Genomic DNA, 17,883 nt, shown 5'->3' with positions numbered 1-17,883 from the left:
TCCCCTGTCAAAAAAGTCTAGTGGCTGAGAATGAGCTTTTTCATATGAAGCAAGAGATCGCGATGACATGATGACGTGTGCAGGTGTTGTAGTGGTGTCCCATATTTAGGGGTAAATTTTGAAGCCCTTCCTCTTCACACTCTGTTTCAAGGGCCAAGAGGAACGGGAAGGGGTACAAAAACAGAGTTAGGATTGGGCCTTTCTCTTTAGATAAGCTTGAAATGGCTGTGTTGTTAAATAGGATATTAAATGAAACTCTCATAAGGTGTTGCAGTAGAAAGTGTTTCTGAAGAGGATGTGAAATGTTTCACTTGGAAAAAAAAAACATTGTAACACAGTTAAGATAATTTTAAGATTCTTTTATGCTCTTTGTTCCAATAAAATCTTGACCAACATCTCACCATTGTAATAAAAGCAAAAAAAGTGGGAATTGTTCATTTAGAAATAATCCGTAATGACAGTTATGAGTGTGTGATTTCTGCCATGCTTAAAAAAACAAGACTCTGAGTAGAACCCACAGTAAACTCCTTTAACAAAATGAAAACCCTAATACTTATCCACCATTTCCTTTGCCTGATAAAAAATAAAGAAGTCTCTGCGAGAAATACTGAAAAGAATATGTACAAGCATACAGCAGTTTCATCAAACACTTGTAACAAGCTAAAGACAAGGCATGCCCATCATCACAAGGTTTACAAAGAGGGCCGAGCTGCAGACCAGAGAAAATTTGTGCAATTTGTCATGAATATGTGGCAGATTTCGTAACTTTCTGTGTGTCTGGTGGTTTATATTCATTTGTGCTGGTTAAATAGAGGTATTATACTGTATGATTCTGTCAGATGATGACTCGATTCCTCATCATTGCGTGTCAAGGGTCAAAGACAACTTGGCGTCTAACTAATATTAAGGTACACCTTCAAAAACCATATATTAAATGGAATATGCACAACAGAACGACACGTATACAGTATAGCACCATGTAAGCTAATGTGACATTTCCTCCTTTATATTCCAAGACTCGTTCCTTAATGGGAAAGTTTTACATGGTTTTGATTTTATAGTACAACATAAAATGATTTGGTGTAGGATCCACAATTTGCATGATCCATTAGTAAGAAGGTTAAACCAACTGAAAAGATAAATTTTGGTCAATAGGCCGGGTGACATTTTGAGGCGACATGTTCAAGTAATTGAGAAGAAAGAAATCCAGTATAGAGCAGCCACAGTGTCTTATCTGGCTGCAGCTGCATTGTTGCTTGTGCTTTTTTCCTTTTTAGCGGGAACTGTGTTTTTTGATTGAGTAGAAGCTTTGGTTCGATTCCTGACAGTTGTGTTGGTGGCTTTGTTTGGTGATGGTTTGGTGTCCTTTGCAGGATTGCTGCAAGTAGTAGTCCTAGACTTCAATGGGAGCTCCACAGTGGTTCGGAGGGCAAACGGTTGCTTGCGGGATTCAATAACAGCAGTTCGCAAGTGTAGCCTATGGGGCGAGGGACTAGCTATACGGGCTGAAGAGAAAGTGCAGTTTGCGGTGCTTAAGCTGCGGCGGGATGCTGCAGGAATACAGGAGAGAGGCATGCAATTGCTTCCACTTGGCATGGTCGAATGGGACAGAGTTGATTTTGATCTTGCATGAAATGCTGGAGCACTTGATCCTGATTGTGACTGTACTTTTGGGCTAAAGGGATTCAAACAAAATTACATTTATTGCATTAGCTTGTTGTCAGTTGTGTTGTGCAAAATTTAGATAGAACTTGCTGCTAAAAAACTAGCATTGCTTATCATTGGCATGAGTTGTTTTACAGGATGGGACCAGTATAGGACACTGGTTGCTAGACACCAGCATAAGGTATGATGGTTTAGGTGCCATTTACACTACTGCCTTTTTCAGGGTTCATACAGTCATGGAAAACCTGGAACAGTCATGGAATTTTGACATGGCATTTTCCAGGTCTGGAAAAGTTTTGGAAAAAGAGAAAAACCCACAAAGTTTTGGAAAAGTCATGGAAATTAGTTTAACAAATATCTGTATTCTTGAATTAGGGCTGCGTGATATTGGAAAAATCTGACATTAGCATATTTTGTATTTCTGTGATATATATTGCATTGTGAATACAATTTCACCAGATGATTTAACGGGTTTATTTAGATTGTTTGGGGTTTTTTGTAGGAAAGTGAATCTCGAATAATATATAACAAATAAATTACAAGCATAGATAAATAAAATATAGTAAAGATAAAAGTGAATTAAAGTTTTCAGGTTTTCACTATTCCGGAACAGATATTGAATAATCAACACTACATAGTCTTCATTGTAGATTATTTCATCTTTATTAAAGTTAAAAAAAAATGACTCGTAGCCGAATGTTTTAAACTCTGAAATATTGAAATGTTCACAAAATCACAGGCCTTAAAGGGACATTTTACTTTTTAAGATTAAAATGTACTCCCCATTTACTCACACTTCACTTGTTTCAACACTATAGGAGTTATTCAATTACATTATTTTTGTGCCATTTAAAAAAGAAAACTAATAAATGTTTGAAACAAGTGAAGGGTGTAATGAAAAGGGTACTGTAAGTAATTATTGGGTGAACAATCTCTTTAAAAATGCATGCAGATGATAAACTTTTACTCCATTATGATTAAACTCTATATTAAACTATAATCCCAACATTGCATATGATGCAATATGACTATTGCATATACACACACATTGTGATATTGATGCTAAAACGATATATTGTGCAGCCCTAACTTGAATGTAGGTTACTTGTCTACTTCTTTTCTGTCCTTGGCCAAACACTTGCTCTCACGTTGTCAGTGCTGTGTAAGCATGATCAAAATCAATTTTACATAGAGATAAAAACAAATTTAAACAAAATAGATTGTTGCGTGGTCTATGATATGCTGTAATAAATTTGAATGTCATTGTTTTTTATTATTTACCATGTATATGTAGACATTTCATAAAAACATTACGTCATGAAAATGTACTTTAAAAGTTTTGGAAATGTCTTGGAAAAGTCATGGAATTTTTGTAGCAAAAAAGTGTATATACAGTACCCTGCTTTTTGTTTTAAAAAGAGTATTTGTTTTTAAAGGCTACTCCAGCATGTTTGACCTATGAAAACAGGGCATTTTGAAATTACAGAAGACTCCATTTTAGTTTGGAAACCCTGGTGATTTAGTTCTGTTTTTAAAATAAGCAGGCACAGATATTCACAACCGCTCTATGACTGGTCTGCGTATCATGACCATTACACAAAAGGTAGACTGTGATGCCGAGTTCAGACTGCATGATTTTGGTCCCGATTTTGACTCGCCGACAGGTTTTGAGAAATCGCTGACAAATGCCTGAAATCACAGGCAAATCGGTGCTTGTGCATGTTAGTGACAATCAAACAGTATGAACTATCAAACACACGATCCAAGAGAATCGCAGATGAGTCACCGATGCCTGTGAGATATTTGGCATGCTATGAATCTTGAACTGTTGGTGATTCAAATCATGCCATGTAAAATGAGTTTTGACTAAAAATACCATCAGCGATCGCCCACAGCCAATGAGAGAGCAGCATTCACTAGACTAGTGCGTGTGTACCTGCAGGAGGCTGGGGGAGAAGTTGAAAGCGCTCCTTTTCAGTTTATTTGGACCCAATAAATGGAAGAAAAACTATAGTAAATTTGGCAGGAGCACCTGTGTCTGTTTGACATGTCATGTGAGCAATATCACAACCGGGTCAAAAAAGAAAGTTGAGGAGAAATTGCTTATTCCCTTCAAACCTAGGTAAGCAAATATGTAAATTTTCTACATCAATAAAGGCTTTTTTCTTATTATGCAGTTAAAAACAAAAGATATACTACGTGTTTTTGGCTGTGAGACAAAAGTTTGGTCGGATGTCAGCGATTCTTTCTATTGTAAAGTCATGCAATGTGAAAGTCCTTGTCGCCAATCCATCTTGCAGTGTAAACAAAGCAGCAACTAAACACTAGCCCAAATAGTCATGCCGTGTGAAAACATCTGTGACGGGACTACTTTGAAAATCATGCAGTCTGAACTCAGCATAAGTGAATGTGAGACTTTTAGGCAGTGTAGTGTGGACAGATATCATTTTCTGAAATGCTATAAAAACGCCGGTGTGGACAAGGTGCATTTTCATTATAAAATGCCATTTTAAGATGTACAGAGCTCAGCATATAAAAGTACACCCCTCACAAATCTATCATTTAAACTCATCTTTTTAATAGAAAGCTCTACAATATTACATTTGTGCATATACATTAGTCAGTACTGTCTGACAGTGATAAGCTTACCATTATCAGTGGTCTTACAATACCAGTCCTAAAAGTAGCACACCCAAATTTATATATTATAGAAAAATATTAAAAACAATTTTTTTTAAAATATAAAAAAATCAAGATAAACAAAAAATAAATAAATAAAAAATGTTGTTAAAATTTTGTAGTTTGTCATTTTTTTTTTTATATTTTACGTCAATTTAACAGTATTACCTTTCAATTTCTAAATATGTTTGGTGACTAAAATATTATTTTAATAAATATTTCTGTTAAATAAATCTGTTTTGTTTAAATGCACCAAAACGCATTGCCTATATTTACTGAGAAATGGATAAAAATATTTATTTTCAAAATGGGGTGTACTCAATTATGCTGAGCACTTTAAATGCAGTAGTGTAATTTACACCTTACATTATGGGACCAGCATGGAATGCACTTTGTTGGTCACCAACATAAGGTATGTTTTATATCAGGGGTGACCAAACCTGTACCTGGAGATCAACATTCCTACAGATTTCAGTTGCAACCCACATCAAACACACCTGCGTGTAATTATCAAGTGCTGTCCAGGTCCAAATTAATTGGTTCAGGTGTGTTTGATTAGGGTTGGAGCTGAACTCTACAGGATGGTAGATCTCCAGGAACAGGGTTGAGCCATCTTGTTTTATGTGATAAGACCAGCATGGGATGCTGCATGTTGGTCACTGTTCATCAGAATGGGACCAGCAACTGGTCTACCAACAAAACCTACACTAGACATGCTCTATCATACACCTGCCTAGACCTACTTGGAATTCAATTTGGTTCACGGCTCCCTTTAATTTCATAGGGGTGAATTCGATTGAATTAGCAACATCTTATTTGAAAAATTGAAATGTAATTTCAACTGGAACAGCAAGAAGAGGAATACACATGCTTTAAATTTTATTCTAAATAGTGCACAACCTTGTCTTTCAAGCATGTTCTTAATAAATATGTAACATTTCATTATAATGAGGTAGACTTACCCATTGCTTGCTTTTTGTTCTAATTTTGCAGCTTCAGGTTGGCTCAAAGGAGGTGCAACAACTAGTTTAGTCGAAGGCTTCCTTATTGGGGTGACTGGTCGAGGGATCCTGCTGTGCCAGCCAGTTTGGTGCTTTTCCTCAGCCTCCTTCTTGAGCTTGTTTAGGGAATCATCAGATTCAAGAACATCTTCTTCCGAGCCTGTAGTAGAAAGAGTCTCTGAAGGTCTCTTGGGCTCATCTCCAGAAGATAACGAAGATGATGTCCTGGAATTCAGTCTTATCCAGCGACCCTGACGATGTCTTTCCACAACTTGACGGGCCAGGTCTTGCTGCATGACTCTTCTACGCATTCGTTCTTTGGTGGACAGGGATTTCTCAGATCCTGGCTCCTCTTCCGGGACTAGAATAGGAATCCGACTTCTGCTTCTTGGCCTTGGAGGTTTAGAAACAATATCAGGTACTGTGCTCCCCTCTTGAATTTCTTCTTTTGGTTTTTCGTCCTGATTGGAGTCAATTGTTGAATCTTGAATGATGGGTTCCATAGACTGTACACATAGAGGATCCGTAGGATTTTCTTGCTTTACAGTTGATTCATTTGGCAAAGACCCATCTAGGACATTAGGTACCTGAGATTCCTCTGTAAGAATCTGAGAGATGACTTCAGACTGGACACAAGCTGCACCTCCTCCTGGCTCTGGTTTGTCTTTTGTCAGTTTGGACTGTAATTTGCCTTCAACCTCCTGTAAAACTTCCAGAACCTGTCCACTACTGGAAGACATAACATTCAGATGGGTTGTCTCTGCAATGTGTACAAAAGTTTGCTCCACTTTGGAGAAAAGGGGTGATGCAATTGAGGCAGAGGCCACTGGAGTTGTTGAGATTGTTACCACTGGTTTAGATGACTGTATGAATGGGTCAAACCCAGTTACATCGGCTTGCCTTCCATCTATAGGTCTCTCTGCTTGCTTGATGTCCTCTTGTTTCTGGACCTCTGATTGACCTTGATTTTCATTTTGAGGGGCATCAAAACTCCCCACACCCTGATCAACTTCAGCCCTGATTATAGCATTTGGTGACTTCTTCGTGTCTCCTGGTGAAAACAAAACAAGGGTGTTTGAGACATCTTCTTGGTCAGGATCTACATCAGCAACCGAACCTGGTTCTTTTGACTCTTTTTGTGGATCATCGGCAACCAAGGTAGATGGAGCCCCATCTTGACTACGTTCAGTACTCTTTTCACTTGCTCCGCTGCTTGATTCGCTCTTTGTGACGTCATCATCTCTTGGCCCCTCATCTTGTGTCTCAGGCGGTGTGGCTGTGAAGGCCCGGCGCTGGTGAAGGCTTCCTGTAAGCATGACTGTAAGGAAGTCGGCTCTCTTAGCCTGCAGCTTTGGAAGTATATGGAACATCTCCTTCTCAGAGGATGGGGATTTAGTCCTGTAGTCAGTGGGTGATAATAGAGGCTCACTTGGGGTTGGGGCCTAAAAAAACAACAAACAAACATAAATGTTACTCTTCTGCCATATTTACAAGGCATTTTGAGAACATTTATATTACAAGCATTCATTTAGCAGATGCTTTTAGATGAAGTGACTTACAAGTGAGGATAAAAGAAATTCTTCAAATTACAAGAGCAGCATTATATAAAATAGATGTGATGTCTATTATAAAACTGCAGTTCATTTGGAAGGGTACCTGTTTGGTGTAAAGATGATCCCTTTTTCTGCCTTTTTAAATGCATTTTGTGACACCAAACAAACTTTCCTGCTTAAAGGTTCATCAAAGGATCGATCAGTTGTATCCTTTGAAATAATTTCATTCCATAGAGCCTTTTAAAGGGGCCAGTTTTGAGCACTTAAGTTTGAAACAACACTTGAGTATGGTGACCATGATTGTTTTTACTGCAAAGTGCCCCTGAAATATCTGATTTGGAATGCACTCTAAGGGTGCTTTTACACTAGGTCTATTGATCCGCACCCGAGTTCGTTTGACGTTTGAGTATGGTACGTTTAGCTATTGTGAATGCTGAGGTGGTCTGGAATACGGTTCGTGTAAACTCTGGTCCTGTTCACTTCTGATATGAATGCAATGGTGCCAAACAACAAAAGTGAACCGCCAACTGTACAACAAACGTAGCCCTATATAAAATTCTGAAGACTGCAAATTATGTAGCCAGAGGTACGTATGGCTGCATTTAATTTTTTAAGCAAATGCTATGGGGCGGTATGCCACCATTCCTTTTTTGCGCTTACCAGCTGACCGATTATCTCTGTATGGACAGCTTTCCCGCTGTAACCAGTTTGTCCCGTTAGCTCGTCGGTGGAATTGAGACGCAGAGAGGAGTTGACCACGATGACAGGGTTCGAGTCCGGTGAAGAATGGTTCCAGAAATCAGGTAAGGGGTTAATTAATTAATAAAATGGGTTGGGTTTAGGGGAGATGGAGGATGGGTCAGTCAATTAAACATACCTCTTATTAGAACCAAAAACATACCTCCTGGGATGTATTTCACGGTCTCCAGAAATGTACATAGAGACACATTTTCAGAATGAGCCTGGGCTGTTTTTTTGTGGTTGCAAAACCAAAAGATTCAGTTAAAGCCCCATGATATGCATAAGTCTCCATTTTTGCTGGTTTGCTTTCGTGGCCTTCACCTAGCAACAGCTGTCCACAAAAGAGCTGCTTGATGATGCAAGCGTACCAAGGTGCAGAAAGAAAAAAAAAAGACAGCGTAAACACAAACCAGCCAAGAGGGGACAATCGAACTTAAGTTCGGACCAGGCATTCAGACTAAGTGTGAAAGCACCCTAAGTTAGTTTAGCAGGTTTTTTATTGAGTCCTTTTATAGAGTGTTTTTAGGAAATGTATGATGCATAAAGAGAGGAATAGGAAAGAGTGTGTTTCCTACAAGTGTCTTGTCAAGCTGACTCACCTTTGTGAAGCACAGTCAAGATTGCATAATGCTATCCCAGAGTGTTTATAGCAGAGGTCACCAATCTCTGTCCTGGAGGGCCGGTGTCCTTGCAGAGTTTTGTTCCAACTTGCCTCAACACACTTGCCTTTATGTTTCAAGTACACCTAGTAAGACCTTGATAAGCTTGTTCAGGTGTGTTTGATTAGGGTTGGAGCTAAAATCTGCTGCACACCGGCCCTCCAGGAACATGTTTGGTGACCACTGGTTTATAGGATGTGTGGTGCACCTATGATTTTGAAAAACAAAAACTATGAGGAAAAAGTTCCTGGACATTTTGAAGACCACACTTACTTTATATGAGTGTAGTACTTAAAAACTGGGTTCCTGCAAGCTTTACTAAAGCATTTTATTAATTTCTATGGATGAAATCATTGCTATGCACCCACACAATGCATTTATTTATTTTTTTCTCAAACTTTAATTTTGTTTAAATTGTACACAAGCTTTTCAAGATTGTCTAGATTACATACATAAAAAAGGCACAAAAATGTGTTAAAGAGTTTTTCATATTACAGCAGCCAGTCATATTTTGCTCCCTTCCCTCCCCCCGCCAAGTGTATCCCAACATACAGGTTTTCTATACAATACATACAGACTAAAACCAACCAGATAACATGCCTTTTTATGTATACAGGATTGATTTCAATGTCTCTTTCTTGGATATGTATGTACATAGTATATCCTTTAATAAAAAAAAAACTTTAAAATACATGCTTTACTTGGAAATATTACAAGCATACTGTACAGTGATATTGTGATAGAAAAGGTAATATGCCTATAGTACATCAATCTAACAGATCATAGCCCATTTACATTACAGACTGTCACTGTAAATGAAAAATCTTGTTCTTAGGTGACTTGCCTGCTTACACAAAAGGAAAAAATAAAACTTTCTGCAAATCGTCTTTGACACTACTGCTATTACCCAAAGTGACACATAGATGTTTTTCATTGGAAATATATTGAATACATTTAAATATTGACAACAGTTGGTGCTTGTATTAGCTCTTATAAGAGCATATCTGTTGTTCTGTTTAACGTTGTTGCTTTTCAACTGTAAACCAGTATCAACATAACAGTTCATTGTGAAACTTTTCGCTCTCTACAGCCACAATTTTGCTCAAAATGTCCTTAATCCATCAGATCTTCCTACATAGATTACATAGAATGACCTTGCAATCAACAATATATCATACAACATGCACATTACAGCTATATTACAGCATTTTCCTTCATTTAAAAAAAGTTTAGTTGCGACAAAGGCATTGTGTATAGCAAGTACTGAAAACCATAGAAGCAGTTTAGTGGAGTGTAAATTACTTTCTTTTTGGTATTCCGAAGCATCACATGCAGATTTTCTTTAGTTAGAGAACTAGAAGGCCTTTGAAAAATAATTGTAAACCGTATAAATGAGCTTAAAGCAAATCCAAATGAAACGAAATATGGGACATGCTAACATTTTGTAATGGGAGATCTAAAAAGCACAAGTATGGAAGAGAGACACAAAGTGCTGTTCTCTCTACTATGCTTCAATGCTAATTTATTTGTCAATCCAGTATTTAGAATATCATCAATTCATATTTTAGACATCAAGTCGATCGATTAGTAAGCAAATCAGTGGTCAATATACAATGAAAACATAAAGGCATACACAAAATTGTCATACATTTTCATTTACTTTCATTGACCGACTTCTTTTGGTAGTCATGCAAAAACAAAGTTTTAACTGCTTTGTCCTTCCAACACTTCCTGGTCAACAGACCTGGACATTCTCAAAAATACTGACTTTTCTTGCATCATTCATTTTGTTTCTGTTAAATCACTGCTAAAACATTGATGTAAACCAGGCAAAAGCAGATGTGCAAAACAAGTGCAAGAGTTAGCAGCCTGTTTGGGTATATAAACAGTACATTCATGTGAGAAGCCATGACTGTGACAGTACCAGAAATATATTCAAAAACCAATCGAAAACGATACCTTCTGTTTTGTTTTGTCCTCATATGATAATTGTTGACACACTGTGATCGCGTAAAGGTGCGGTACACACTCCGAAAGTGATTTAATAATACACTTGTCATTTATATTTGCTTTCTGTTTGGAAACACTTCTTTCTGTTGTTAAAAATAAATATATTAAAGAGTGGATTTAGAAAGTATTCATAGCTCTTCACTTTTTTTCACATTTGTTTTTTTTTTACACGCAAATTTATTAAAAATAAAAAACCTGAAAAAAATCACATGTACAGAAGTATTCACAGCCTTTGCCGTGAAGCTCTAAATTGAGCTCAGGTACATTCTGTTTTCACTGATCATTCTTGAGATGTTTCAGCAGCTTCATTGGAGTTCGCCTGTGGCAAATTCAGTTGATTGGACATGATTTGAAAAGGCATACACCTGTCTATATAAGGTACTAGGGTTGACAGTGCATGTCAAAGCACAAACCAAGCATGAAGACAAAGGAATTGTCTGTAGACCTCTGAGACAGGACTGTCTCGAGGCACAAAGCTGGGGAAGGTTACAGAAAAAGTTCTGCTGCTCTGAGCACAGTGGCCTCCATCATCCAGAAGTGGAAGATATTTGGAACCAACAGGACTCTTCCTAGAACTGGCCGGCCATCTAAGCTGAGTGATCGAGGGAGAAGGGCCTTAGTCAGGGAGGTGCTTGTCACTGATAGTTACTCTGTCTGAGCTTCAGTCTTGTTCTGTGGAAAGAGGAAAATCTAACAGAAGGACAACCATCTGTGCAACAGTCCACCAATCAGACCTGTATGGTAACGTGGCCAGACGGAAGCCACTCACCACCTGGAATTTAGCAGAAGGCATCTGAAGGACTCTCAGACCATAAGAAACAAAATTCTATGGTCTGATGAGACTAAAATTGAACTCTTTGGAGTGAATGAAAGGCGTTACGTTTGGAGAAAACCAGGCACCGCTAATTACCAGGCTAATACCATCCCTACAGTGAAGCATGGTGGTGGCAGCATCATGCTGTGAGGATGTTCTTCAGCAGCAGGAACTGAAAGACTAGTCAAGATAGAGGGAAAGATGAATGCAGCAATGTACAGAGACATCCTGAATGAAAACCTGCTTCAGAGTGCTCTTGACCTCAGTATGGGGCAACGATTCAATTTCCAGCAGGACAATGACCCAAAGCACACCTCCAAAATATCAATGAAGTGGCTTCACAACAACTCTGTGAATGTCCTTGAGTGGCCCAGCCCGAGCCCAAATCATCCTATTGAACATCTCTGGAGAGATCTGAAATTAGCTGTACAAAGTCGCTTCCCCTCCAACCTGATAGAGCTTAAAAGGTACTAAAAAGAGGAATGAGCAAAAATCCCCAAAGACAGGTGTGCCAGTGTTGTGGCATCAAGGTTGTGGCACAAAAAGACTTGAGGCTGTAATTGCTGCCAAAGGTGCATCAACAAAATATTGCGCAAAGGCTGTGAATACTTATGTAAAAGGGATTTTTTAGGTTTTTATTTTTAATAATTTTGCAACAATTTAAAAAAAAAATGTATCATTGTCATAATGGGGTATTGTGTGTAGAATGTTAAGGAAATAAATGAATTTAATCATTTCTGGAATAAGGCTGTAACATAAAAATATGTGGAAAAAGTGAAGCGCTATGTATGTAAATGTATGAATATATATATATATATATATATATATATATATATATATATATATATATATATATATATATATATATATAAAAGAAATTATAGCACAAATAAATCATTTTCCAAACAATTTAGGAGCATTTTAAGAGGCGAGATGAAATAAATGATCCAACTTTCATAAATCAAGCTTACTATCTCATACTGTCAAAAATCTCCTGCTACCACAACACAACTTATGTTCAAGCCTAAACCAAAGCCCTCATAAACATGAAGATTATTCAACAAAAGTGCTATTAAATCTTCTACAAATGTACATAACGTTTTCTAGAATACGCCCTTATTTTTAGAAACACGGGCGGATTAATTAAACACGCCTCCTTTTACACTTCTCAATCTTGAAACCTCCAATTCACATCTTATTGCAATCATTCGCTTTTTTGCTCGCCTACAATACAGCTATGGCTCCAATTCGGTGTCTTTTTATTTTCTTAAAGTGCAATAGTGAGAAACAGTACTCATAAGACCCTACCGCAATCGCGCACACATAATTCTGCTACTCAATAACACACGACACTAAACATGTGCATCCAATCCAATTCTAACAAGGAGGTATTCGATGAGATATAATGCTTCCATGGTGCATCAGAAGCTCTACGCACGCAAATATATGATTAAATAAGATATGGAAGCTTATTACAGAACACATAAAAGACGCTATATCATGAAAACTGCTTTAATTCTTATTATTTTTTTGCTTTTGCTTACTCTATGGCTATAATCATTGCAAAAAGTGGCAGATAAACAAACGTTAGTCCTAAAATTTCATTTGCTCAATGACTGTGGCTCATATTTAGCTTAGATAATCAGACTCCATCTTGCCACTCCATTGGTTATAAAAGCATAGACATATTATTCCCTTTAGCTCCTATAATTGCCTTTTTTAAACTTAAAACACTTTCATTCCGCTTGCATAACATCTCCTTTGTGAGGCAAAGCACCTTTAGAGCACAGAAAAATACAACTTTTTTTGTAACATTGAAAGCCTGTGTATGTATGGAACATTATGTAACATGACCGATGGCTCAGAAAGTGATACAATACTATTGCAATTAATTGTTTTATGTAAAAAATTGTAATAGTATTACGAATGTTGCTGTTTTTTTGCATGAAAGTCTATGACATAACTTGCATATTAAATCAGGGTGACAGAAATGCAACACACATGCAACCGAGATACAAAAACAACTGCATAAAACACACGGTGTCCTACCCAGACGTGATGTGACGCATGATTACATTGAGTTTTTTGTTCTAACCAGCTGTAAAAGCAACATCTGGCGAGTGACCAGGCTCATCTAAATAGCTTTAATGTTTAGTGCTGAGCATTCTAAGATATGCAAACCACAGTCAAAATCCAGAAAAGTGATTAGTAAACATTGCTGAGTAAACCCATCCGCTTGTTAAGCCGTGACGTATGAAATACTGTTTCCAGGTCGAAGCCGCTAGTCATTTGAATTGACAAAATATTCATTTATGATCACCTTTTAAATCACACATTAAAGTGAATATTATATAAAATCATGGTGTACACAACAGTCTCGGACACCAATATTTTAACAATTTACAAAAAATGAACCACTTTCTGGCCATCTCATATCAGGCATTGATAAATAAATATATATATATATATATATATATATATATATATATATATATATATATATATATATATATATATATATATATATATATATATATATATATATATATATAGCGATTGTGATATTCGAAAGTATTACATCGCTTTGTAAATGTTTAATACTAGCATTTGCTGAGCCTCCCCATACAGTTTAATATAGCGTTTGGACTAGCGATCACACTTAACAAGCAGATTGCTTTTAAAACAATTAGTTGACCCTACTTTCAAAAAGAGTAAACCTGTTGCCTTAAAAATGACTTGTGCGTCATTATTCAAATTAAGTCAATTTAACAGTTCCAATTTAAAACAGGTTTGTTCATTTTTTGAAGTTAAGTCAACGTGTCGCTTTTAAGGAAACAAGTTTGTTGGGTAACTTCAGTAACAATTTAGTTTAGGTCACAATTCATGCTATTAATAACTGGCTTATAACCTGCATTGTAAAAAAAAAAATCTTGTTGCCTTAAATTCAAATAAACTTTTCTAGTGATCTCAGCTTACATCAATCAATGGACTAAAATATTAAGTTAAACTTTGCATAACTTAAAAAACAAAACTAAGTTGAAATTTGATTTACTTTTAAAAGTAAGTTAAAGCAACATAAACATATTTGTTGTCTAGACTTTTTGTCATTACATTTTTTACAGTGTGCCTATTATTAACCCCTTAAGGCCCAAGGTGTTTTTACATGCATTTTTATTTCTCTTTGCTATTTGGGCTTATTGGAACCTAATTAGAATAAAACCTAAGTATCATCTTTTTATATGGTGTACTTTTAGAGAAAAATGATGTCCATATATGTTGACTTGTGGTCCGAATTTGCATAAAACACTTTTTCCTGACAATTTTTTAATGCATATATAACATATATATTTTTTGAACATGTTTTAACTATCAGAGAGTAAAAAAAATGTTTTTGCACAGCTAAAAATAGTATTTGGGACACTTCATATGCTGCAAAACAGTTGCAGGATGACACTGTGTGTATGTAACAAAATATAAAACATTCAAAGTAATTTAAATAGCCACTAAAGTGCTAAAATGTGCTGTCATTGCATGTGCCCACTCTGCCCTAGGAGGTTAAGATATTACGAATCATTAGTAGTTATAAAATATGATTTTATTCTGCATGCCTAATCCTACCCAAAACCCAACTTTTACCTTACTATCTATTAATAGAAAGCAAATTCGTAGTTAATTAAGCTAGTAGTGTTAGTTAAAGGTATGTTGACACCTTGAATTGTGACCTAAACTAATGTGTTACCGTAAATTCAACTAATCGTTTTTTTACAGCGCAGGAGATTCTGATTAAGAAACAGCTTCTATTTCTGCGCCATCAAACTGTGATGCTGACAATTTCAGAAAGTGATTGTGCTTTCATTTGTGTCGATAAGCGTGAGTTTGAAATGATGTCTTTGTGACCTTTTAGCCATACTGAATGCAACAATGGATTATTTCTGGTAAATTTCACACAAAACATTGCTGTTAATTTAGATATTGGAAACTCTTTTTATTCAGAATAACATTAATGAAGATTTTATAGATAAAACAGCTGTCTTTGGTCATTCATGAAATAAAAGTCCCTTTGACAATCAAAAAAAAAAAAAAACCCAAAACATATAGAGGCAAAACAAAATGAATACCCGTGGCACAATAAGATTTAAGAACGTTTACAAAATGATGCAATTTTGCTGCTTGTTCAAACTACTTATTTCAAATGAGCTGCAACAACACAATTATTGAGATTTCTGGGACAACTTAATTGTTTTATGTTCAGTCTACTTGAATTTGTTCCATTAACTTAATCGAGTTGTGTTAGGACAACATGAATGATTTATGTGTAACCCTGCATTTTATCCAGAGTATGATCACACCAAAGCTTTCGATTAAAGGTAATAATGTTCTGTTTCCTATACAGATGGATTGTTTCCCTTCATAAGACCTCAACGTATCATCAGGCGCCATGGGTGTTATAAATTTTTTGCCTTTATATATTTAATTCGCTCTCAATTTTGACTTAATGACCAAAGACCTCAGTTTTAGCTAAAAAAAAACTTCTTCAATGTCCTATGATAGAAATCATGCTGCATCATGTCTGATTAGGACTTTAATACAGTCTTTGAATTTTCCCCGCAGAGTGACTGAAATGACTAAAGCGCCTGTTCATAACAAGCAGCGTGCATTCCTGTTTCAATCTTACAGCTCCAAAAAAGTTTATTGCATCAGAAAAGATCACATCTTTCCTTCAAAAAAAAATAAACAAATAAATTATCGTCCTTTAAAAAAAACACGTCTTTCGAATCAGTGTGTGAGAAGAGACTAACATCAGCTTTCCTCAGCTGTTCTTGTTCATCAGTTTGGCCAGCATCTGCTGGATCTGCAGACGGGACACGTTGAGCATGGAGTGCCTGCTGCGTGGAGATCCAGGCGGCTGCAGGGGAGCGTGACGTCTGGAGCCCGAGCGGAAGTTACCGTGAGCTGGGCTGCTTTCGGCGGACCGGCTCCGCTGGATGAAGGACGACGGGTACTGCTCTGTCTCCAACGTAGAAGACGAAAAGACATATGAAGCGAGACGGCGAAGCTGATTGGAGCGCGGTCCCGAGTGTGACCTGTCCTCGTCCAGCTGAAATAAAAGCAGAAAGAGCGTGCCTTGAAACTTACAAGCTTTTACGGAGGATTTGTATTTGTGACATTTAAGGCATCTTCCCCAGTCGCATGCAGTGAGGAGAACGCCCAACACTCAGAGGAAAAGAGAGAAAACGGTCTCTCTTTAAGTTACACAGACCTACAATGGGTTGCCTGGAAACACGTTTATTCACAAGAGACAAAGCTAAAGGGATAGCTATGGATATTTTTGGGATTTTCTTTTCGGTTGGGCGGCCAACATTGAGAGCCTCTTTATTCCACAGAGGCTGTTTTTGTTTGGTGCGGATCCACCTCTGGAAAAAAATGTGCCATATGTGTCCATGTACAAGACAATGAGTCGAGAGATTCCAGACTGAAGGCTACTTTGACCGTTTTGCCGATTGTGGTTTTAAAAAAAAGTGTCAACTTAAGTAAAAATGACTCGTCAGGCATACACACACAAACACACATGGATAAAAATGGGTAAGATGATGACAAACAGAAATCAAAGGAGAAAGAACAATGAGCAAGTTCATCAAACAGGTACAAAAGGGACTAGCCTAAACTGTGCTTACCGCAGAACACCTCTTTCGCTCTTCTTTTGTGGCTCCAGCGGCAGCCTTGGTATTTTCTTCATGGGTGAAATCAAACGTGATTTTGAGCGAAAAGGCACAGTGGGCATTAAAAAAGGTGAACTCTGCTGGGAAAACGAGCATCCTTTTGTTTTCGAGGGTTTGGCTAACATACAAAAGAGACAATCCAGCAATCTCAGTTCAGCTTGAAAGGCTGTGACTGTTTGTAGGAAAAACAAATGGCAAGGGGGAGGTTTTTCCAAAAATCATTTGGAAAAAATGCCCCCCAAAAAATATTTTTACACTTTTTTTTTGTATTTTGTGTTCTGCTTTAGTTCCTCTGAGAAAAACACTAATGACTGGCTAGCTTTTAAAAGTGCTGGTCTACTGAGTGTCATCTGGCTCACCCTAGTGGCAAAGAGCGGCTGGAGAAGTCTTTTTACACATTTTCTTATGAGGGATGACAAACATTAAAATATGAAAATGAATAAGTTCAATGTGAATCAGTGCAGATTTTCTTTAACTGAGCGGTTTAGTGCTGAGCATCCTAAAAGCAACAATGCCAAAATCTCAGCAGAAGACCGATAGTTTTCACAGTCAAAGACAGGTTAAATCATATTTTTGGGTGCGTGTATAAATGAAAAGATAGATGTAGCCTTGAAATCCCATTAGCAAATGTTATCTATGGCTTGGCAGAACTAGTTTATTTATTTTAATATTTTTGAAGGTGTAAAAAAAATCTTGTAAGGAAAAAAAAATCTGGCCTTCACGACTAGATCAGATACGGTTGTGGCGGGAAATTATCGAGAATTAATGTTATCATTTATCAAATTACCCAATAAATTGTATTTTATTAACACCTATTCCCACCCCAACCCTAAATCCAACTAACACAGTACTGTAAAAATATTCATTCTTGTCATACATTGTTACAAAAATTATGCTATATTGATGTGCGTATCCGAAGCTGTATCCTATCCAGACTAAACACTGCAGCTACCATAAAGTTGTCAATTCACTTTCCATTTAAGCCCATCTTGTTCACACTGAGTTTGACTTTCGCTGCTTGTCCAAACTACAATTGTAAAA

At 37.0% G+C, this 17,883-nt stretch overlaps 1 protein-coding gene across 7 annotated transcripts in view; it reads right to left on the bottom strand.

Annotated features, from left to right (window-relative positions):
* Positions 1–344: 344 nt before the first annotated feature.
* The window catches only part of ttbk1a (tau tubulin kinase 1a), a 64,694-nt gene continuing 47,155 nt past the window's right edge, over positions 345–17,883 (bottom strand). For 4 of the 7 annotated variants that reach the window (XM_068224370.1, XM_009306130.5, XM_068224371.2 and 1 more), the window contains 2 exons: positions 5,307–6,787; positions 345–1,675 (listed from right to left, as the gene is read on the bottom strand). In XM_068224370.1, the coding sequence (XP_068080471.1) occupies positions 1,231–1,675; positions 5,307–6,787 (1,926 nt within the window). In that variant the 3' untranslated portion in view covers positions 345–1,230. Of the gene's footprint in view, positions 1,676–5,306; positions 6,788–14,411; positions 16,221–17,883 lie in introns of those variants that run through there. The other 3 variants (XM_073916891.1, XM_068224372.2, XM_073916892.1) reach the window with 1 other exon arrangement.

Source organism: Danio rerio, chromosome 11 (genome assembly GCF_049306965.1).
Source record: "Danio rerio strain Tuebingen ecotype United States chromosome 11, GRCz12tu, whole genome shotgun sequence".
Taxonomy (NCBI): domain Eukaryota; kingdom Metazoa; phylum Chordata; class Actinopteri; order Cypriniformes; family Danionidae; genus Danio; species Danio rerio.
Note: the sequence above shows the minus strand (reverse complement) of the source record. Positions and strands in the feature narration are given on the sequence as shown.